The 24,614-nt window shown below is 28.3% G+C and overlaps 1 protein-coding gene across 3 annotated transcripts in view; it reads right to left on the bottom strand.

Annotated features, from left to right (window-relative positions):
* LOC123293411 (scoloptoxin SSD14-like) overlaps positions 1 to 22,445 on the bottom strand; it is a 40,044-nt gene extending 17,599 nt beyond the window's left edge. Inside the window, exon 1 of one of the 3 annotated variants that reach the window (XM_044874227.1) lies at positions 22,321 to 22,445. In XM_044874227.1, the coding sequence (XP_044730162.1) occupies positions 22,321 to 22,379 (59 nt within the window). In that variant the 5' untranslated portion in view covers positions 22,380 to 22,445. Of the gene's footprint in view, positions 1 to 1,740; positions 1,873 to 4,695; positions 4,847 to 22,320 lie in introns of those variants that run through there. The other 2 variants (XM_044874226.1, XM_044874228.1) reach the window with 2 other exon arrangements.
* Positions 22,446 to 24,614: the final 2,169 nt, after the last annotated feature.

Genomic DNA, 24,614 nt, shown 5'->3' with positions numbered 1-24,614 from the left:
ACATTTTAGATCAATTCATATCGACTTTTCCGAAAATGCGAAAGTTTGAGAACAATCAAAATAAACAAGGTTGGAAATTTTATGCTTCAATAGTTTTATCAAAAGTATTTCTTCGCTAAAATGTACAGTTTTTAAGAAAAATTAAAAACCACCAAAAATACGGAAAATTGTACTTTGATGCAGACTTTTCAAAAACATTGGCCAATCATGGGCTCGATAACTTTGGGCTAAACTATTTTGTCTCAAAAACGTGGCCAGTCGTTCATATTTCTGAAATAACCCTTTTTTCTGCGTACATATATGAAAATTTTTATTCTACAGACAAAAAGCTACAAAATGGCTGCATCCAAAATTTCAGTTTCAGTTTCACTTAACTTGATGGGACTATATTATGATTTTTTGAACTGAATATCTCAAGAACGGAAAATTTTTGTTTTTTTAGTTTAGAAAAAATTGAAATGTTTTATCATCAACAAGCCAATTTTAGTGATTATTTAATAAATAAATAATTATGTTCCATTATCTTTTGTATACGTCTGCTGTTTACAAAAGGGTCAAACACATTGCAAATATTATGAGCATAATCTGCAGATAATATGTAGTTTAATTTGCATTAAAAATATATTAATATTTAAAAACTATTATCCAATCGAAATAATTTTAATCGTTCGATTATTATTGATACTTGAAACAACTGAACACGAGAAAAGTTCTGTGATTAACTAACTGCCTAGGGTAAAGGAAGAAAAAGGTATTTACTAAGAAAAAATTTATCAAAAATCAAAGGATTTTTATCGGATGTTGTACATTGGGAAAAAAGTATAGTTTCAATTTCAATAAATAAATCGAACTTCAAACTTATTTATTAATCTTGGAAATCTCCACCGAAAAACTCCCGCTAGTAAGTAACTTTACAAAAAAATTCTTTGAATAAAAACAATTATCTCGGTGAATCTATCGTTACCCTCAGGAAAAATATTGTTTTTTAAATTGAAAGAATTTTCCGATAAGATAGAAAGGTGAAAATAACTTCAAAAGCCTGCCTTAACATTTGGTCTTATGGGAAAACGAAAGATGGATGATATGTTTTCATAGATTTCTCCAAAACTAGTCGGTGGAAATAAAAAAACAACTATTTAAATAAAAGTTAAAGCCAAACCGTTGTGCCCGACTAATAAAGGATGTATGAGCACGGTATTCGTGACACAAATTAAAAAAATATTTGTTTTCAAATTTGGATGTAAGACGAAAAGCAAGAATAAAATAATTTTGATACTTGGAGTAATTTTCAAAACATCGAAAATTTGTTTAATTATTTAGCTTTCAATTTTCATAACCAAGTCAGATATCGAAAAAAAGACGAAAAATAAGAAAAAAATTATTAAAAAAATTATTATTATTTTTTCTTTTTTCTTCTTATTCATGAAGTTATAACAAAATTGAAAATAAGGTACAAATAATTTCAATCACAAGTTTAAACTTGCCTTGGCGCTCCTGCTTTAAGGATAATGAAAATGATTGGTATCCAGACAGAAATTATTTATTATGTCATTATAAAAAAATTTTGTATCTATTGAATCCGCGTTAAGAAATTTTTTATAAAATTTTTGCCTAATTATAAAATTATTTTAATTATAAAAAAATATGTTTGTTCAGTACCTTGACTGTCATCTAGTGATAGGAGAAGAAACTCTTTCATGCAGAATAAATACAGAAATCTACTACAAAATAACTACTTACAATTCTTGTAAAAAATTAATTTTATCAATTTTATTAATATATTTCATATCTTTACATTCATTATTATTATTTTTCGTTAAAACTTTTCTACGAATAATTCTATTAGCACTGTAATAGAAAGTCACGTCATCAAAATTTAATTCAACCATTGTGTACGCACCAAATTCTTTTCACTAATTAATTTGCCCATTTTTATAATATTTTATTTAAAACATTGTTTTTATTAAATATGGAATAAACAACGTAATAATTGGAAGTTTTAACATGTCTGGTTATATAACAATTGAAAATATGGTTATTTATTTAATAATTCATCATAACAAAAAAATAATTGATTTTTTATGACCGTGACCTACAGTAAATTTAAGCGAAAAACACTAGTGACACCTTTATTTCGAAAATATAATATATATTTCGTACTAGAATATTCTAACTTTATGCCTTACGAATACTGTAAAATATCTAAATAATAATATAAACTATCCACTTTTTCAGATGTCATGCCCGCATGTCGGCTACTGTTATCGCATTTGGGGTAATTTAATCTTTGTGTATTGCGTTTTTTTTTTATCCTAGTGTGTTTAATTATAACATCTATTATCAAATTTTTGATTGCATCTGAAAGAAATATTAACAAATAGTAAAAATCTAATCTTTATACAATATCAACCATTTATTTTTTACACTTTTATTAAAATATTTAAATGCACCATTATAAAATTCATTAAAGTCATTTCCACATTCTGGAAACCTATTAGACCTAGGTTAATTTTGAGTACAAATTTGAAAATTATGGCCCAAATTTCGTAGAATTTGGTACATACTTGGTTTATCCAAATTGGTTAAAATTTGAATGTGATAGAGCAATATTAAATTTTTTGGATTCTGATGACGTAATATAGTTAAAAAATACTTTTTTTTGATAAGACAGGCAAATTAGATCCGATTTGACTGGAATTTTTTTTGAAACCCACTAATTTTAGGTCATTCTTTTCCCCTTTGATACCAGTTTTTCGCTAGCTATCCCTAATGAGCATAATTTCGGGATCTGGTTTCAATATTCTGGAAAACTATTAGAAATAGGTTAATTTTGGGTACAAATTTGAAATTTATGGCCCAAATTTAGTAGAATTACATACTTGGTTTATCAAAATTGGTTAAAATTTGAATGTGATAGAGCAAAATTAAATTTTTTGGATTCTGGTGACGTCATATAGTTAAAAAATTCGTTTTTTTTGATAACACAGGCAAATTTGATTCGATCTGATTGGAATTTTTTTTGAAACCCACTAATTTTAAGTCATTCTTTTCCCCTTTGATACCAGTTTTTCGCTAGCTATCCCTAATGAGCATAATTTCGGGATCTGGTTTCAATATTCTGGAAAACTATTGGAAATAGGTTAATTTTGAGTACAAATTTGAAAATTATGACCCAAATTTAGTAGAATTACATACTTTGTTTATCAAAATTGGTTAAAATTTGAATGTGATAGAGCAAAATTAAATTTTTTGGATTCTAATGACGTCATATAGTTAAAAAATTCGTTTTTTTGATAACACAGGCAAATTTGATCCGATTTGTTGGAGTTTGTTTTGAAACCCTTTAATTTTAGGTCATTCTTTTCCCCTGTGATACCAGTTTTTCGCTAGCTATCACTAATGAGCATAATTTCGGGATCTGGTTTCAATATTCTGGAAAACTATTAGAAATAGGTTAATTTTGAGTAAAAATTTGAAAATTATGACCCAAATTTAGTAGAATTACTTACTTGGTTTATCAAAATTGGTTAAAATTTGAAAGTAATAGAGCAAAATTAAATTTTTTGGATTCTGATGACGTCATATAGTTAAAAAATTCGTTTTTTTGATAACACAGGCAAATTTTATCCGGTCTGACTGGAATTTTTTTTGAAACCCACTAGTTTTAGGTCATTCTTTTCCCCTTTGATACCAGTTTTTCGCTAGCTATCCCTAATGAGCATAATTTCGGGATCTGGTTTCAATATTCTGGAAAACTATTAGAAATAGGTTAATTTTGAGTACAAATTTGAAAATTATGACCCAAATTTAGTAGAATTACATACTTTGTTTATCAAAATTGGTTAAAATTTGAATGTGATAGAGCAAAATTAAATTTTTTGGATTCTAATGACGTCATATAGTTAAAAAATTCGTTTTTTTGATAACACAGGTAAAATTGATCCGATCTGAATGGAATTTTTTTTGAAACCCATTAATTTTGGGTCATTCTTTTTCCCTGTGATACCAGTTTTTCGCTAACTATCCCTAATGAGCATAATTCCGGGATCAGGTTTCCATATTCTGGAAACCTATTAGAGATAGGTTAATTTTGAGTACAAATTTGAAAATTATGACCCAAATTTAGTAGAATTACATACTTTGTTTATCAAAATTGGTTAAAATTTGAATGTGATAGAGCAAAATTAAATTTTTTGGATCTTGATGACGTCATATAGTTAAAAAATTCTTTTTTTGATAACACAGGCAAATTTGATCCAATCTGACTGGAATTTTTTTTGAAACCCACTAATTTTGGGTCATTCTTTTCCCCTGTGATACCAGTTTTTCGCTAGCTATCCCTAATGAGCATAATTCCGGGATCAGGTTTCCATATTCTGGAAACCTATTAGAGATAGGTTAATTTTGAGTACAAATTTGAAAATTATGACCCAAATTTAGTAGAATTACATACTTTGTTTATCAAAATTGGTTAAAATTTGAATGTGATAGAGCAAAATTAAATTTTTTGGATTCTGATGACGTCAGACTACTACTACTACCACTATTTTCGACCTACTAAGATTTGCCATACTTGAAACAAATGACTTGAAATTTCGTGCCAGTCTCTCAAGGCTATTACGTTTAATTTGGACCAATAAAGCATAATTCCCATTATTTCATAAATCAAAAAGGATAAAAAAAACTGTTATTTACCATTCATTTGCTGGTATTCCTGTTGGATAATATGGTGTACATTTGACTACTGTTACATTATGATTTGGTCTGTTATCAACGGATTCGTTACATATCACAGCCATAATATTTATTATACACTTTTAATTAAATAATTCATCTAAATGAATAAACTAATAAATTCAATAAATTAATCATTAAAAACAATTATTTTACTTATATTTATTTTACGCAATTAATTATTATATTAGGATGGACTTTTTGTTCAAATACAATTGTACAATTATGATAGATATAGTTTTAACTAATGAATTAATTATAAGTAGATACATGCCTATAAATTCTATTAATATGTTAAATTCGTAAGTATTTACGCATACAAATATTAATTAATGATTAATTAACAACGTTTCAATGATTTATTTCATCTTCATCAAGAACTTAGTTTTAAAACATTAAACAATTAAACAATAAATATTATTTAAACATTGTATTAAAAAATACAAATTTAGAGGAGCACTAACAGGCGCGAATGCAAACGAAATATTTTTGAAAAAAGTGATGAAAGAATCGATCACTGTAACCATGTTTGCGATGGTTATATGTACGAGATCGAACTCCATGAGAAAAGTACTGAAATTAGAATAAATTTCAGTCCAATGCCTCAATTATATTATTCTTTGCTTTCTATAAATACAAGATGTCCTTATGGAAAAACCCTTTAATTATTAATTGCATTATAATTTTAATAATAAATTTTTTTTTTAATATCCTGTATAAATGAAATAAATATATATCAAGGTATACTAATTTTAGTTCCAAGTTTGTAACGCTTAGAAATATTGATGTGTTTAACAAAATTTTAGTATAGATGTTCATAAAATCACCTAATTAGTTTATTTCCGTTTGTTCGTCTGTCTGTCCGCCCGTGAACTCAAAAATACAAAGAGATATTGAAATTTTTATAGCGTGCTCAGGGCGTAAAAAGTTAGCAACATAGGTCATTTAGATCTTGAGTCCGTCGGATACATCTTGTAAAAAAAAAATAAACAACTTTTGTTTAAAACATTTTTCCGTAAACATAACTGTTTACCTGTGAGGGCGTAAATTAGGACAAAACTTTGGCGTCCATTGTCTCCAATACTATAAAAGAGAGGGAGTTGAAAATTTGCAGTTAGCTTCAACTCTAGTGATATTGTGAAAAATTTTCGAAAAACAAAAAAAAGTTTTAGAAAATACTTTCGAAAATTTTTAGACTTTTCGAAAACTAAAACAAATAGTGACAAAATTGTGTTGATTTTTTAAACTCTTCTAATTTATTAGAAATAATGCAAGAACTGACATTTAACACTTTTTATACAGAGTATTTCAACAATTAACTCAGTCAATTGTTTGTTTTCACTTGTTTATTTTAAAAATGTATGTATGTTTAAATAGGTATTATTATACCATGTATATGAAATATATGCAAGGTATATTAAGTTTAGTTCCAAGTTTGCAACGCTTGAAAATATTGATGCTACCAACAAAAGAGTGGATGATATGTTTCTTTATTTACATGACGTAAAAAAAAAACAGTCATTAACACTGTCTTCACATGGTATTTCAGATATTAACTCAGTCAATTGTTTGTTTTCACTTGTTGTTTATTTGTTTTGTTTTTTAAAAAGAAGCACTTGATAAAGATGAAATATATCTTTGAAACTTTGCGTTAAATTAATTAATCATTAATTAAAATACGTGAATAGTTTTGATAAAAAATCTGTTTGCGTTAATTTTAGCGCTAAGTGCTTTTACCTATCTCTCAGAATATATCTATTTTTTAGTAGTTTAATAAAAAGCATATGCAGGATTTTTAAACCCATTTAGTTCTTATCTTCAATTGATTACTTTTTTTTTAAATTTAAGTAATTATTTAATACACACCTCAATATAAATAATAATATGAAAAGCTCTTTTGTTTAATAATTGACCAATAATTAATACAATGACCTAATAATTTAAGTTATTAGATACAATTAATTATTCAAAAATATGCAGATATATATAATTTTTAAATTTAGGGTAAATTAAGAATTTAACTCGATATTTAAATAATCATTCATTTCGAAGGAATATTTTTTAGGTTCTGTTGTTAAATAGGTAATTAACAACATTATTATTACACACATGTATTACACGAACAAAGCGGAACAGTAAAAAATTAACAATGGTGTTGTTACCAATGGAATCAAGTGTAACTTTGTATGTATTTGATAATAATATCGATTTTTCAATCAATATAATGTCACTTTTTTTTATCATATAAAAAAAATTTAGCATTAAATATGACAAGTTTTTCCCATTAATGTTAGCTGTTGGAATTGAATAGTTAAGGAAGTACCCGCACAATAGCAACTTTCAGTAAAAGGATTGTTTTTTAACCAGCTGCCAAGAAGTGTTATGGTTTTCGCGTGGATCTTGTATGTACATTTTTTTATTGCCTCGTATCTTTCAAACGACTATATGTTCGTCTTAAAAACTCAAGTGTCTTTAATTAGATGTTTGAAAAAACAAAAAAAAAAGGTGGGTTTTTGGCGCAAAATAGTAAAAAAAATTAATCAAACCTATCGAGCAAAATAAAGGAAATTAAAAGAGGAATACAAAAATATATACAGCGTGTTTACTTAAGTTGTCTACATATGGAAAACTTTTTTATTATGAGGTTTACGAAAAAAAAAGTTATTCCTTATAAAAATCTCTGCCTTCAAAAATATTAACATTCAGTTATTCAGACATCAAATGCACAGGGTTCGATGAATTGAAATAGTTCGATAGGAATGTTAATGGTTGTTTAGAAATGTAAACCAATCTAAGAAGAACAAATAAGAAAAACGGTTCAAGAAATCATTACCGAAATTTTATAGGAATGCATTTAGTGAGGCGCTAAGGCGCTAAAATTATTTGCTAAAATATTTTGAGAAATTATTCTTAAACGTGTTAAGAAGTTACAATTAAATCTTTTTAAATATATATTTTCAATTTTGATAATAAATTCTATTAAAACTTGACGATATAAGACGAAAAGTAAGAATAAAATTTCTTTATATTTGGCGTAATTTCCAAAATATCAAAAACGAAAAATTTTGTTTAATTATTCATCTTTCAATATGTCAAAAACCAAGGCATATACCGAAAAATTTTATTTTTATTTTTTGTCTACATTCATGCAGTTATAACAAAATTCAGCATCAAAGTTAAAAATAAGATAAAAATAATTTCAACCCTAAATCTACTCTGCTCTTACATCTATTATATGTATGGAGACACTTGTTTTTTTTCTATGCCATTGCTTCTCTGTTTACTTTCTATTAAAAAGTGTTTTTTTTTTTTTTAACTTGTTTTCATTCATTCCAAGTGAAAATTATCAAAAACGTTCAAAATAACATTTTTTGAGATTCCTCCATAAGAACCAATGTATTTTATATCGATTTTCAATGATTTTTTTCTTAAAAATTTGTATGAATATCAATGCTGAAATTTTAACCACATATTCTTTGATTAAAAGTCTACATATAAAAAATGTTGAGCCTTTTAATCAAACATTGTTGTCATGCTCATACATCCTTAAAGTTTTAAAATAACTAGAAGTTTCTTAAATTATTGTTTTCTAAAAATTACAATTTATATTTAGGCCTTATCGATACCCTTTCTTTGACCGGGATCCAATCCTCATAGGGCCTGTGCGGGGTCCTTTTTATATAATTTTTAGTTTAATCCAGCGAATTTTTGAAATATAAAATATAAAATTTAACTTACATTTTGTTTTTGTTTGTTTATTTTTTTCAAAAAATTATAAATGCGAACTTTTCAGTAAATGAAAAACTTTTTTTATGTCAACGAAATACATGTAATAAAATTAGTTGCACGTTTGGTATTATTATTCGAAGATAAAAATTGCACGCTTTTATAATATTTTTAGTTAAATAAAATTAGTTTTGTTAATCACGGCACTTAAATGTTAATAAAACGTATGAGTATAATTTTTATTAACAAAAAATAAATTATTACATAAAGTTAACATTTTAAAATGATATATGATTTCAATAGATAAATTATTGAAATAGAGTCTATTTAATAGACCAAGAGACACACATGTGGTCCATTGGTGGGTTTTCAATTATTATTACTATATTAGGTATTAGAACCAGGGTTATACAAAAACGTTATTCCTATATTTATTTTATTTTTATTCCTTAACTAATATATAAAGCTGATAGACCATGGGACAGAAAGGGTGCTTTGTAAAATGATTAATACAAACTTGAAACTTTATGAGTGGCTTTCTTTTGGCGAGTTCTCTCTACAACTTTTTTTTCGAGAAGTGTTGTCTGAAAAATCGCAGAAGGGAATTTGTACGTAAACTGATTTTTATACAGGTAAATATTAAAATAACAAGTGAAAACAAACAATTGACTGAATTAATTGTTGAAATACCATGTATAGACAGTGTTGAATACACTGTCACATTACACATACAGACAAGTCACACATACATAACATATATTCTCATATAATACATACTATACAATTTGCGCCCTCACGCGTTAATAGTGATGTTCACGAAAAAATGTTTCAAACAAAAGATGTTCATTTTTTACATTTAAACTTTTGTTCTATCTCTAACGGTTTACAAGATGATACAAGAGATACAAGACCTGACCTATGTGGCTTATTTACGAACTCGCCCTCACTTTTTACATCCTTAGCACGCTGTAAAAATTTCAACTTGATATCTCTTTTCGTTTTTGAGTTATTGTGTTGTTAGACGGGCAGACGGACAGACAGACAACCGAAAATGGACTAATTAGGTGATTTTATGACCACCTATACCTAAATTTTTTTCGTAGCATAAATATTTTTAAGCGTTACAAACTTGAGACTAAACTTAGTATACCTCGATAATATATTACATATATACATTGTATAAAAATTAGTCATGTAATAAATTGTGGCCAAAAATTTTTGCTATTTGAATATGTAGCAAATATTTTATGATTGGAGGCCCTAAAAATATGTTTAGTACCTATAATTTTAAAGGTACAAATAGTAATTAAATCAAATTACAATACTATTTAATTAAATTGAAAATTAAAATAATTGCATAATTTAATTTGTAAAGTATGCACAAATCATTAAAGCAAATAATTATATTTGTTTAAATATCGGGTGTCCCGTTCCAGGCTAATGAAGGTCACGATACTCTAGCAACACAAATATTTACACTAAAAGGTTACTACTGGTTCCTAGTCAGAGCTTTTTTGTATCGTGCCAGGGTGCGAAAAGCAGCGTCCGCCTCCCTTGTCAATAAAAAAAAACCAAAACTTAATTTTTATAATCCAAATTTAGGTATATTTTTAAACATCAAATTAGAGATTTCTGGCTTTTAAATTGGCAAACTTTTAAAAAATATCATCAGCTTTGAAATCTTTCTATTCGATACTTATTATGGCCGAGTTGATTAATCTATATTTGGTTATCATGTTATGGTAATATTTTCGATCTTTTTTCATAAATCGAATATTGTTGTGCCAATATTTTTATGGGTATAATGAATTTTTGTTATTTTCAAAATTAGAAAATTGTATGTATATTTTACTCACAGTTTAGACTGTCCTGTTCCTAAATTCAAAGGAACAAAAAAATAATTAAACATTTCAAAGACATAATTTAATAATAAAATATTTTTAATTTTCAAATTTTCTCATCCCTAAAATTTGTCACTCTGAACTTATACCTAAATTCGTCACTATATAAGGAAGTCATATGGTGTCCATATGAGATTTTTTTAACAAAAATAATAGTCAGGTTTTGATATAAGAAGAGCACTTTTTTAGAGAATAAGGAAATTATTGTGTTACAGTAAGTTACACCCTGATTTTTACACATGGTAATGGTAAACTTATTTTTTTTTAAATTTAATAATAATTTTAAAGCTTAATAATAATAATAATAAGGTGCGGCTACACACAGTGGCGCACAACTCAAAACGAATATTTATGAAACATTATTAACGAGGGCACGTCTCTGGACATAATGGTTTTTCATCGAATTTTATCCACAAATTTGCGACATTCTAGATACAACTTATACCAAAAGCAGAGCTCTAAATCCAAAATTTCGAAATTTTACGGTTTATCTTTTTTGAATTAGGTAGATATCCAAAGCTCGACATAGCTACAAAAAAAAGTACTCAATAATATATTAGGTACAACAGCTCTAAATCCTAAATTTCTACCAAAGACTATTCTACGGCTATGTGGGCTAACGAATTAAACTCAGTTATCTGGTACCTGTCAATCCCCTGATTCTGATACTGATCCCGATATGTTATAAATGTCAAATTTTGTGAGGATGTATGATGTATCAAACCAATTAATTATAACTGCTTAGCCATACGAATATTTTTTAAACGTACAAGACATGTCACATTTGAAAGTTACAATAATTTGATTATTTTTTTCTTTAACTTCTGAACTATTTTCTTAAAATCCCGATTATATACTAGCCATGCTTGCCTTTATACATAATTTAACGGGTTGTTTAAATCATTCCAACCGATCATAACCAATTCCTATCCTTATATATTTTGTATGTTTTCCTATATATGCTACGCTCTCAGGCATAAACTACTGAATGCATTTGAATGAAACTCTACAATTATATAGCTCATGCGTCAGAATAACTATAATATAAGCTATAATTTATCTACACCATCTATGAGCATCATTTTAACTCATAAATAAAAGATTTCTGTAAAAAATACCCCCATTTGCTAGATCAATTTTCATATTAGCTAATAGTAATTATTCTTATTGCGTATGCTACTATAAGCTAATTCATATCTACTGATGAGGACTACTTGGTATTTATATAATACAAAAATTGATCTAGGAAAATGGGGTACAAATCAACAGATTTCTAGTAGGCCTTTCCACCCAAAAAAATTCAGCAAACAAAATTTTTCCTATCGCCCCTCGTTTAAAAAATTTCCAGCTGGATTTTCTAAATGAGATTGTTTAAAATGATCTAATTATAATATATAATATATAGGATATATTGCAAACCCTGAATTTTATTATTCTTATTAAAAATATAAAAATATAAGAATTAGTGTCAGGCACGGCTACAGGAATTCGTGCACGGGGTAGGGTAAATATTGTAAGAAAAATTTAAACAAATCTTACACATTCCTCTTAGAAATTTCATTCCACTGGAAAAAGTGTGTAAGGAGGCTTAATTTCGAAAACCAAATAAATACCGGACGAAAGACCGTCATAATTGTGCTGGTTTTTTAAACTGTTCTAAATTATAAAAATAATGCAAGCACTGAAATTTAACACTTTCTATACAAGTTATTTCAACAATTAACTCTGTCAATTGTTTGTTTTCAATTGTTATCGAATATGTTCGAGTAAAACACAAAATCTAAAACATTTCCCAGAGGGAATTTATAAATTCCCTGTATCCAGGTCTGATTAATAAAACAAACTTTTTAATGTGCAATTAATTAACTATTTTCTTAACATTAATGATCAATCAGTAATTTTTTTTAATAGCAATGAATTTGTATTTTTTTTTATTATAGATAATATTCATTGAAATTTGCTATATAATTATATACAATTATTTGTATTCATTATAATTAACTATAAATGATATAATCATTAATACATATTTACTAGCCGTTACTCGTCCATTTCACTGGACAAATCAAACTGTACAAGCTTACACCACTAAACGAAGAGGAGGAGGCAGGCAGGGGTTCAAGGCAGATTCTAATATTGCAAGTAATCATCTCGATAAAATAATTCCATGAATTTAATTCCATACAGCTAAGTCATTCAGAAGTTACATGACAAACAGAAACAGACACAGGGACGCACTAACGAATGATGATTATAAAGGATGTATCAAAATTAACGCAAGATTTGAATGCTTGTCCATTTGCGTGGTAAAATGTTGACTATGAAAAAGCAAAGACAACGTCACATCTTGAAGTTTAAGGTTTTTTAAAATGGAGGAAATCCATGAGAAAAACGAATTATCATTGTAGGGATAGGTTTTAAAAATAATAAAGAACTATGATTGAAATAGTGATTTAGTTTCATCAAATATGAAAAGATAAATTTTTAAAAATTTAGAGGAAAAATATTATTGGATTTTTTTCCATTGAGTTTTATTGGGTTCGGTCTCATATATGCATGTATTATACAAAAACTAGCGACCCGCCACGGCTTCACACGGGTGCAATGCTGATACTAAATACACTACAGAAAAACTGTGAACGTTGTATATAAAAACATAGCGGCCCGCTCTGGCTTCGCACGGGTATAAAATATATAGCCTATGTGATTAAAATCGATCCAGTAGTTTTGATTTATTCATTACTGCCCGTGGCCCGCACGCGTTAAATTTGGAGTAAAACAATCCCCCTTTCTCTATACCATGAAGATTTCCTGCTATCTTTGGAATATCTAAATTCATACACTACATTTTTACTTATTTACTTTTTACATTTTTAACTATTTATCTCAAAAATAGCAGTACTTCTCCACTATTTAATGGATGTTATTATACATATAAACCTTCCTCTTGAATCACTCTATCTATTAAAAAAAAACCGCATCAAAATCCGTTGCGTAGTTTCAAAGATTTAAGCATACAAAGGGACATAGGGACAGAGAAAGCGACTTTGTTTTATACTATGTAGTGATATTACTCATTTGCTGCGGAAACTTCTGGTTATAAAGTCTGTAATTGACTGAACTGGTTGTAAAGGTGTAAAAACCTATGCATCATTAAATTATTTGGTCATTTACAAGTCATTTATTCTTAGCCTTGAAAAATTAATACACGAGGGAGATCTAGTTACACCTAAAGCAGTACAAGCTCTTCAAATTTCCCAATTTAATTCAATTCAATTTATTCATTCTTTTTTTAAACAATACAATATTGTACAGAACATGCCATTAAAAGGGATAGGAAAACGGAAAGGGAAAGGAAGGTATGCAGCAATGGCTGGCTTTGTTAGCAACTATCCCGGCATTAACCTCGTGCAAACCTGATGGAAAACCATAGAAAACCATAAGATGGATAGCCGGCATCTGACACAAAAAGATCAAATGCCACCCTGTGTAGCTTTGAAAGCCCGTAGCTCGAAAACTACACGTTAAAAAACTTTTGTGGCTTTGAAAGATTTTGATCAGAACGATTCTAAGAACATTTCGGGGGTAGTTTGAAAAATTTTCACAAAAAACCATTTTCCTAGTCGCATATAGGTAGATACTATAAATATAATATATATATGTAGATTTGATCACTCGTAGCTCGAAAACTATTCGTTAAAAGTTTTGTGGCCGTGAGAGTTTTTGATCAGAATGATCTGAAGAAACAATTTGGGGGTGGTTTGAAAAAATTTCACAGAAAGCCATTTTCCTAGTCATCAAAATTTTTATCTTCCTTTTTAAAAAAAATTATTGGGTCAAGAAAACCTTTTTTCGGTGTACTAACTTTGACCTAAACAAACCAATAAAATTGGTAAAGTTTGTCCACGTCGTGAATAACTAATTCAACTGAATGCGGTTAAAAATCATTAGTCAGTATCTTATAAAATACGTAATAAGTAGGTATACAAATTATCACCAGAGGTGACGTCATCGATTTTTAATTATGTGGTATTACGCACTCACACAATTCCATTTGTAAAGATCTTTCAATCCGGCTTTGTATTGATTATAATTTGGGTTGCCATCCATTCTTTACAATAACGTATTTTTCTTAATTTTCGATAAAAATAAAGTATGCGAAAAAACTTTTAATCGATGATTTTCACTTTTTATTGATATGAGTTTAAGTTATTTGAAAAAAAAGTTTGATTTTAACGGAGATAACTGACTTTCAATACACATTAACATATCTGTGGAAAAATGAAGTTAAATTTGAACATTTTAGATTGGTAATTACAAAGGCTAAGTTGCAATGGACGATTACTTGTTCGAGTTAATAAGATTTAAAGAGATCCAATAAATATTTACTAATAATGGTAAAGAATTTCCAAAGAAAAAGACTGTCGATAAATGGCGATATAAAAAGCATTTGATAGCTTACCAATAAAAAAAAATATTTCTTATTTACTCTCCGCCACTACAGACAGCACTTAGTTTTGATTGCAAAACTAGCTATCAAATTTTCTAAGATAATAAAAAATTGAGTACTAAAAGCTCACCCAAAAATATGGACAATTTTTTTTTTGCCAAATAAAATTGGTGACTTTATATATAATATACTTCTTTCTTAATCCTTTTTATTGATATGGTATTATGATCCTAATTTCCGTATTTATTGCATATGCATTTCTACCTAAACCTTTACGGCTGAAATAAATGCTAAAGCCCATCCTAATATAATAAATTAATAAATTATTATCAATGATATATTTACAAAATAAATTTTATGGTATCCAAACTTTCACTGAAATAATATTGTCAATCACACAATATTTTCAGAACAAAACACACAAATTCACACATATACAACCACTGTTTATTCCAAAAAAAAAACTTTAATAATTTCTCAAAGAATTTAAAAGAGTTATGTTTAAGTAAAAGTTTAATTTTAAACTAAACTTCACTTTCATGCTTAAGTTTAAAAAAAAAAATGTGGGGCATTGAATGAAGTAGATGTAATTGGTAAATATCGATGAATGTGTTTTTTTTTTCAACGAACCAATATTTCAAGATCAGACAACTTTTATTGACAATGCCATATTATTATTATTATTTTTATTATAGATATAATGTGATGGTCTTTTTTATTTTCAAGGTACTACCTAGATGTAAATAAAAATTTGTATACTGAGTGGATCATTTAAAAAATTGTAAACTTATTTTTCTAAAATTGATTTATTTTATTTTTATTAAAAAAAATTTAGTGGGTAAAAAAGTACTTTCCAAACAAGCCTTTTTTTTAAAACAGCTTTTATTATAATGAACCAGGCCCGTGCGCAAGGGGTTTTGGGGGTTCAAATTCCTCCCATTGACAATCTGTTCATATAAATTTTGAACTTACAATATAGGGCTGTAAATGCACCCATTTACGAGACGCATTTTCACTGACAAATTACATATCCATACATATTTTGAGCTGATTCGAGCATTTCAAACAGAAAACCTTGGCGAGGCTATCGAACTAGTTGATGCTCCAAAACATATTTTGCTTAAAAAAAAAGGAAACGTTGGAGGAGAGTTCAGCAAAATTTTTAAAATCATGAGCGATATCTGCGATGAATACGACATAGAAGTGCAACTTTAGCAAAATCGCATTGCCAAGCGGGGTGCCAAAAATTCACTTTAAGCACTCGATATTTGCAATAAAGATGCGTTTCCGAATGTCTACTAAATGATTCGCGTTCTGGCAGTTTTGCCTGTGAAAACAGCGACGAATGAACGCTCCTTTTCAACCTTGCGTCGTCTAAAAACATACCTTTCTTGCTGAAATTCGGATAAACGGTTTAGTCCTCGTTCAATATACATATATTCAGCCCCGGATGACCAGATATACATTTTTTCCACAGGCAAATAGTAGTTAATGGTGAACTTCCCTTTTGCGTTTGAGCGAAAATAAAATTCTTTTAATGAATTGACACTCTTTATTATCTATTTCCTAGTAATTTTAATTTGTGTGAGATAAAATTAAACATAAAAACAAAGAACTAGGAAAGACAACTGACAATCAAGTCATTTCCCTAATCTTTAGGACCTGATATTTTTTCATCTCTATTCATACTACAGCTTTAATGGCCTGATTTTATCTCTGCGAAACAATCAATTAGCTCATTAAAGTCCCTCTCAAAGGTAGTTTTATATTCAATGGCTAGGGTTGCGAGATCAGATAGACGTTCCTGACTCATAGTTGCACGCAGATAGATTTTAATTATTTTCAGATTCAATGTGTTGAAGCTTCGCTCACATCTACTATGATGAGGAAAACCGTTTCTAAATCCGTTTCGTGGTTTAGAAGGAGTTAGTGGATAAACAGACAAACGCGCTCCCTTTTACATTATCTATGGATTTTAATATTTTGCCAACTTCTGAGATTTTAATGCATTTTAATTTATCTGTAGTCAAGGAATGATTTGCGTTTTCTGATAATTTCCCGTCATCCGGCAGCCTATACTTCAATCAAAGGTTCGTATATGGCAATCTTACATTCTCAGCAAGCAGGTTTTCAGAAATGGAATAGAAATTTTACAACATTCCGAACAAATTTAATTTTCTATGAATAAATATAATGAAAGTTCACTCAATATAAAAATTAATATTTTTATTTATATTATAATAAAAATCAATATGACCTTGCCAAATGCAATAATTAGTTGTATCCGTTTGCAGGAAACATTGCACTCTTATTTGATTACCTCATCTTGAAGTGTTCAGTTAACATTCCAATTAATAAATCCAATTTTTTTTTAAATAACACTGTTTATTTAAATTTCGGTTTTGAAATAATAATTAATGGTGACTATGAAGATTTTTAAACTTCGAGTAAACATAATCTATATATATATATATAAGCGATTTACCACTGACTGATTCATCACGAAATCTCCGAAACTATCGGTCCGATGTACTTCAAATTTCGCATACTGACCTCTTCTGTAGATACAGTCATAGAGGTAGAAGATACTGTTCACTATCCTGTCGAGTTTCTACACACACTCAACCCACCGGGAATACCACCTCATATTCTTCATCTAAAAATTGGTGCTCCAATAATGTTGTTGCTTAATTTAAATTCCTCAAAATTGTGTAAAAACCATGCAAAGAAACGTTATCGAAGCAACAATTTTATAGGAAAATATGAGGGTAAAGGTGTATTCATTCCGAGAATAGATTTTGCAGTTTCAAGTAAAATTTTGCTTTGCAATGACTATCAATAAAGCACAAGATCAGAGTTTAAAATTAGCCGGTGTAGACTTGCGAAGTGACTGTTTTTCTCATGGTCAATTTTATGTAGCGTGTTCAAGAGTGAGTTCACCGGAGGATCTCATCGTTCTTCAACCAGATAAACGAACGAAGAATGTTGTTTACAGAGAAGTTTTGTAAATGTAAGTAAAATATTTTACAGGTTTATATATCTTAACCATTATTATGAGTTTTATGTACATGAAGCGGGCGGAAATCAGCTAGTAAATAATAAAAGCTAAAAATATATATACGATTACAAATATTTTTTCTAATGGAATCAGGATTTAGTCCTTAAGTCATAAGTTTATGACGCATCTTAGACGCTACATTAGTTAATTTTTTTCGGGCTACGATGTCTGTTAATGTGTTGAAATCAATTTAATAGTTTAGAAGTTTAGATCATTGCTCTGTAAGATAAACTTTCGATTTGTACATTGATTATTTCATGATCGTAAAGACTGGTATTGTATCGGTAGTGGGTATTGTAAAAATTCCTTCAAAATGACCGTCGTAAAAAATGTTTTTCTTGAGTATATACATAATAAAATCTTCACAAAAAACACGAGAGTAATCGAGATTTTTAAAAATGAGAAGCCATTTTTAAGTAAAACAAAGTTATGGCAGAAACTACTGGCCCTTTAAAAGAATTCATAGATATAATTTATTTTTCGCGCTACTTATATTTTCGGTTTTAAAGAAAAAGCATCTGGTACTAATCGAAAAATTATTTTTTCCATTCGACAATTGGTAACTTACAACTAATTAAATAGAACTAATTAGGTTTCAGAAGGCGTTGAATAAATATACGGATATAAAGAAACCATAGTAATTTTCAAAATACTGTTAAAATGTATAAACGATCTAATAAAAAAATAGCCTACTCTTTTAATAGTCTAATCATTCCGTAAACCAATGCCGTTTATTACAGCGGATTTAAGCTTGTTTATGTCGACTGTTTGACGTCATACATGATTTTCCCAATAGATTATTGCAAAATTCAAACAATTTATTTCATCGTTTGTATGATTAAATTAAAAATACATAAAAATTGTAATTTCTTTCAACAAATAAATTATTTTTAAATAAATAATAAGTAATTATTTTATTATTTATATAAAAATTATTCTTCGAGACATGAGTCACATAAAAAACAAATTTATAGGTATTTCAAAATTTAGATATTTCATAATTGTAATGATTAAATGGTCACGTTCAATTTCATTTATAAACCGGGAGCTATTCATAGAAATTTTGTATAAAACGAAATGCTTTTCAGTATTTTTATTATTGGGGGTAATATGCAACTTTGATGCTAAAACATATTTTCAATACATGTTTCCAACGATTCTTTTTTTTCAGCTGTGAATGCTAAACGAAATTTATTATCAACAAAGTCAGTAAAAAAATTGCAAGAATTTTGCGATATTGGAAAGAGTCGACAATAAGCCTTTGTCCTGATGTCCATTTCAATTTATCTTTCGTTAAAATTTGAAAATGTGCGAGAATAGATGAAAAGATCCGAAATATCATTCTTTTTCAGCGGCCCCAAGCCGTGTTATATCAGTTTTCTCCTATTACATTTATCCTATACAAGTTAGCCTTACCGCTATTTTGTAGCGCCTACAAGGGGTGTTACCCACATTACGAAACACTGCTTTATGTCAAGTATCATCAAATTCTGTTAATAAAATAAATAATAAATTTTTATGAATTCTTTCCAGAGATACTATTAGTTTAAATTTTTCTATAGATATGTACGCAAAAGTTGGTCTTGTAAAGATAAAAATATCTTGGTGATTATTAAAATAACAATATTGAAAAAAATTAGGAAATGATTAAAAGAATTCTTCAGCTTCCTATACAGATGTATGTAAGTCATAAAAAATTTAAATACCACCGTTCTATAGTAGGTAGGTACTACCAACACGGCATGCCGTGTTAAATACATTTTTAAATTTCATTGGTATTTAAATATCTTACTATATACATGAAGGTGAAATATCAATGTCAAAAAACAATATGACTGAGTCTTATTTATCAGAGATTTACATTGTTAGTATTTATTTAATAATTATGAGTTATATTCAACTTTATTTACTTCCATTTGGAGAGCAAAAAATGTTTTAGACAACAATACTGATTCCGGCATTCTGCGAAAAGAAAAGTTACTTTGATCCAACTATAACTTTGTTCAGCTGTTATGCATAAGGGAGCTTTTTATTAAAACAATTTACGGTGTTTTAAAACAACTGACTCGGCAATCCATCTGCGACGCATACACAAAAATACATATTTAGATATAAATAAATTAAATACAAATAAGCCTCATTAGTACAATAAACGAGCCTAGAATTTTTTGATTCCTTTAAAAAAACTGTTTGCTGGGTGTATCGACTTGCGGTTTTTTGCATTGGCTTCAGAAAATTACCCTAAAAAAGTCTATATATGGTTTAAAGCGTAACTAAATAAAAAGTGGCGCGGGGTTAAAACCAAAATGTTCCGCTTGCAACCATATATAGCTTTTTTTTAGGGTAACTTTTAATTTTCTGAAGCGAATACAAAAAACCGCACGTCGATACACCCAGCAAACAATTTTTTCGAAGGAAAAAGGTTCGTTTATTATACTTCATATAAAATGTGTAATAAATTTCAGCTAAATTTTGATGAAATTATGGTGAGTGAAAGAATTAACCGAAAAAGTATTTAAAATAAAAATTTTGAAAGGAACATTTCTTGTGTTTAAAATTTTCTTGATGCCACACATTCTTGTTGACTCTTTAAAAATTATTTTTTAGGTCTAAAACACTATACAAATTTCAGCTCAATATTTCCAATAAGTATCTATTTATTTCCCTTTTTGCAGATTATCGTGCTCACGGTCAGACGGATGGACAAACGAGAATTCTCTCTAGAATTCGAATGTGCATAGAAGTTATATGGGAAATTGAGCACTAGATTTTTAAAAACAAACGAATATTATGGTGATGTCATCTAACTTTTTGTTTCAAGGTAAAATTATTATGAATATTAGTATTAGTATAACATATTCATAACAAAAAATATTACTTTACTATACATTTCAATTAAAAACATTTATGCAAAAATAATACCTAATATAATAATTCAATTAATATTATATTTTACTAAGAATTTAACAAAATGAAACATTTATCAAATATGTAAGTAATTTTAAAGGAATTTAAAATAATTACAAACTATTATATAATTAAATAATTGTTGTTGAAATTATTTTTTTACACAAACAAATCTAATCTGTGACACATAAGGTATGTATCCGCATAAAATCTATTATTATACAGATGGACAATAAATATTAATAATTGGATCTGCGACATAGCCTTTCGTCATTTAGATTACTCCCCAAGTTATACTAGGAAAAACAGTTTTTTTTCTTCGTTAAAATACTGCACCGAATTCAGAAAAATTACTCCGGGAATGTTAAGGTAGCACGAGCGCCACGGCAAGTTTAGACTTGTTGTTAAAATTATTTGTACCTTATTTTCAACTTTGATGATGAATTTCAACTTCGATATCTACTATCTGCCTTAGTTTTAGTTTTTTTTAGGAAAATAAATTATTTGCAAACTGAGGATATACAACTTCCATCATAAGAAAAGATTACAGTGGCTAACCGATTTACACAAACCCAGAAGGATGTGAGCGCTGATTTATCTGTTTTCGATACAATTTTTCAACATCGAGCTGTATTCTTTGAATCGTTTAATTTACTGGCGACAACCAGAGTATTTGGCTGTAGCACAGCGACTTAAAAATCAACTTTTCCCCTATTAACGAGTATTAACCGCCCACAGCGACTCTATATGTACCGCCAAGGAATACCATATTTGATCCTTCTAGCACAAGAAAAAAAAACTTCTCAGTAGAAAAACCGGCAATAACAGTTTTTCTAATTTTACGACAATCATTAAAATATATTCCAAAATTCAAAGTTACCGTGTCGAGGATTTTTCATTTTTAACCTACCAACAACACAACGGGACTCCTGTAAGAATATACCTGTATAATATAATAGTGGATACAGTCCCCTCTGTTATTTTTTAAATTTTATGGCGTCAGTAAAATCAAAAAAATTTGATTTTGCTCTATTACAAGCAAATTTTATCCAATTTAGATCAATCAAATATAAAATCCCACTAATTTTGGGCCACTTTTTTCAAATATATAGTCAAATTTAAGGTATCTCCAATAAATTTCGAAAATATAGTATTGTAATTTACACATTTGGCATAAGTGCTAGTACAAACGAATAACTGCCACGAAATTGAAAAGTTGGTTTCAAAAAAAAATTCATTCAAATACGATAAAATTTGCACCAAAATTAGTAACCAAAAAATTGATTTTTTAAAATTTATGGCGTCATTAAAATTAAAAAAAAAAATTTGATTTGGCACTACTACACGCAAATTTCATTATTTATGCAAGCACTCATATTCAATATTGTCTATACAGGATATTTCAATAATTAGCTCAGTCAATTGTTTATTTTCACTTGTTATTATTGAATTGAGAAAAAATGAGTTCTAGAATGTTTTCAACGTGTCAAAATGTAATATAGGTAATAAATATAACATATAAATTGAAAAAATAAATTACATACAATTGACAAACTTTCGTTGAGTTCCGTGGTCCTGATATTGTAACTTTCTTAATAGCCATTTTTCTAACAATACGGTAAAAAACAGGAACACACTAATATTTTTATGTGCACAAAATATGCTTCTTCTCTTTTATTAACTGTTCACAACGATTTTGCGAATGCAACTAACTTGAAAATATTATAATCAAATTCAATAAATAGTGTCTTTATAATATAAAGCTGGTACAATGAAACCGATTATGTAATTTAATTAAGTGCATTTGCAAAAATAAAACATTTATTGAATGAAAAAAACATCATTAGTTCATTAATAAAATACCTAATACTTGTATTACTCCTCATCTCACAGTAATTGAGGACGTTTCCAAAAAAAAAATGAGTGTATGATAATATTTTAGGCTTACGTTTTAAATATTCAGGATGGATTCGGTTAGAATTTGCGAAAATTAGACGAAAATTAAGAGTATTGATGTCTAAGAATTTAGAGTAAATCACTTTTATAGAAGAAATTAACACCATAATGCTATTCATTTCATCACTTTAAATGTATTTTATGGAAAATCGTGTGCCGCTTATTATTATTTTCTTAAAACGAAAATATTTGCCATGCTTTTAACTAATGAATCTTAAGAAGCTTAGCCTTGTTACATAATAAAGCATACCTTTAGAAACACTTCAATATAGGATTTACATGTTAAAAACGCAAACTTTAACAACTAAAATTTATAAATTGAATACTGTAAAGGGTAAGTATTTGAAAAATCACCTACTTATAAACTTATAAAGGGCATTAATGAGAATATACAAGATGATCCTAAGAAAACGTGCTTTTTTGGAGGGGAAGTCCTTAAGTAGAATCTAAAATCAAAATGAAAGAATCGAACTTCCAAAAGGTACAAAATAGAAGTAAATACTCGGTAGAATAAAAATTCTTCACTCAATCAGATCATTTTTTCTGATTTTGTTAAGTCCAAAATGATGACCAAAAATTTTCTAGCCTTCTACTACACAATAGGGACAATTTTGAAAAGTTTTAGTTCGAATTAACAATTGTTAAACAAAATACTTAATTTGGATAAAAATAAGCCATTGTGATTCCATAAATTAGTGATTTTTGTTGGTTTTTAAAAGTAAAAGTTTTTAAATATTTAGGAAAATATTTACGATTTTTATGTTTGAACACAAAATTATTGATCGAAACTCTAAAGTTAATATTTACCGTAGCTGTTTCTTCTAAGTACATTTCTTGTATGCAATTCTCCACTATTTTTAAGCAACTACTATGGCTTAAACGATACAAAAGTTGCCTATACACAAAAAATAATAGATGGTAACATCATCTTTACAAAGTTGATAAAAAATAGGCAACTCTCATTTACAGCAAACGTAGCCAAATAATCCTCCCTCTTGCATAGATAATGTGATGAAACAAATCATTTAAAAAATAAAACCCTTCCGTAGTCGGATAGAAAAGGTCGGAATGTATTATTACGACATTACATAAGGATGGACAAGTTAAGGAATTTGTTGAACTCTTTTCTAAACCTATGTATGATGTTAAACGTTATAAATTGATAAGTTGTCGAGTCAAATACTCCTTCACCTACAATTTAGTTGATTATAACTTTTGTTCGGAGATAATTAATTTTAATTGACCTAGGGCTTCGCTTAGCATACCCCTAAACGTAAACTTTACTCCAACCTCTTGAACAGTTCGACAGCCTTCGATCTGATTTGGATCTGCTCGCTGCGCTTACATGTAGCTCCGGTTGATTAATAACTATACTATGCTTGATTCCGCTTAGCAAGCCCTCTAAACAGTTCTATAATATCTCTATGATATTATCGTAGCAATAAAGTGAACCCTTTATCAAGTCATCCAGCTGATCATTTTCATCGAATATATAAAGATCATAGATATACTTATTTTAAAGATTTTGCTACTCATTATATTTTCGTTCTTACTTTGCTGGTTATTATGTTCTAAAACTTTCAAATCTTCATCAAAAAGGGTTGAAATTTGAGTTAAAGAATCAATTGGTATAGTATTTTGCCTTATGATCAGATACAATTAATTATTGGAGAATATTAGCAAAGTTAACGATTGGGTACCCACTGATATCGCATAGAGGTACCTACTGATATCGTATAGAGGTGATTTTGGCAGTTATTGTTGTGAAAACAGTTGAAAAGAAAATCATTGATATGTTATATAACATGATCTGAATTAGTAATGGCGCGAATGTTGTATCTTGTACATTCACGAATGCGAATGTTTATTTCTAATTTTTGCG

This window comes from Chrysoperla carnea, chromosome 2, assembly GCF_905475395.1.
Source record: "Chrysoperla carnea chromosome 2, inChrCarn1.1, whole genome shotgun sequence".
Lineage (NCBI taxonomy): Eukaryota > Metazoa > Arthropoda > Insecta > Neuroptera > Chrysopidae > Chrysoperla > Chrysoperla carnea.
Note: the sequence above shows the minus strand (reverse complement) of the source record. Positions and strands in the feature narration are given on the sequence as shown.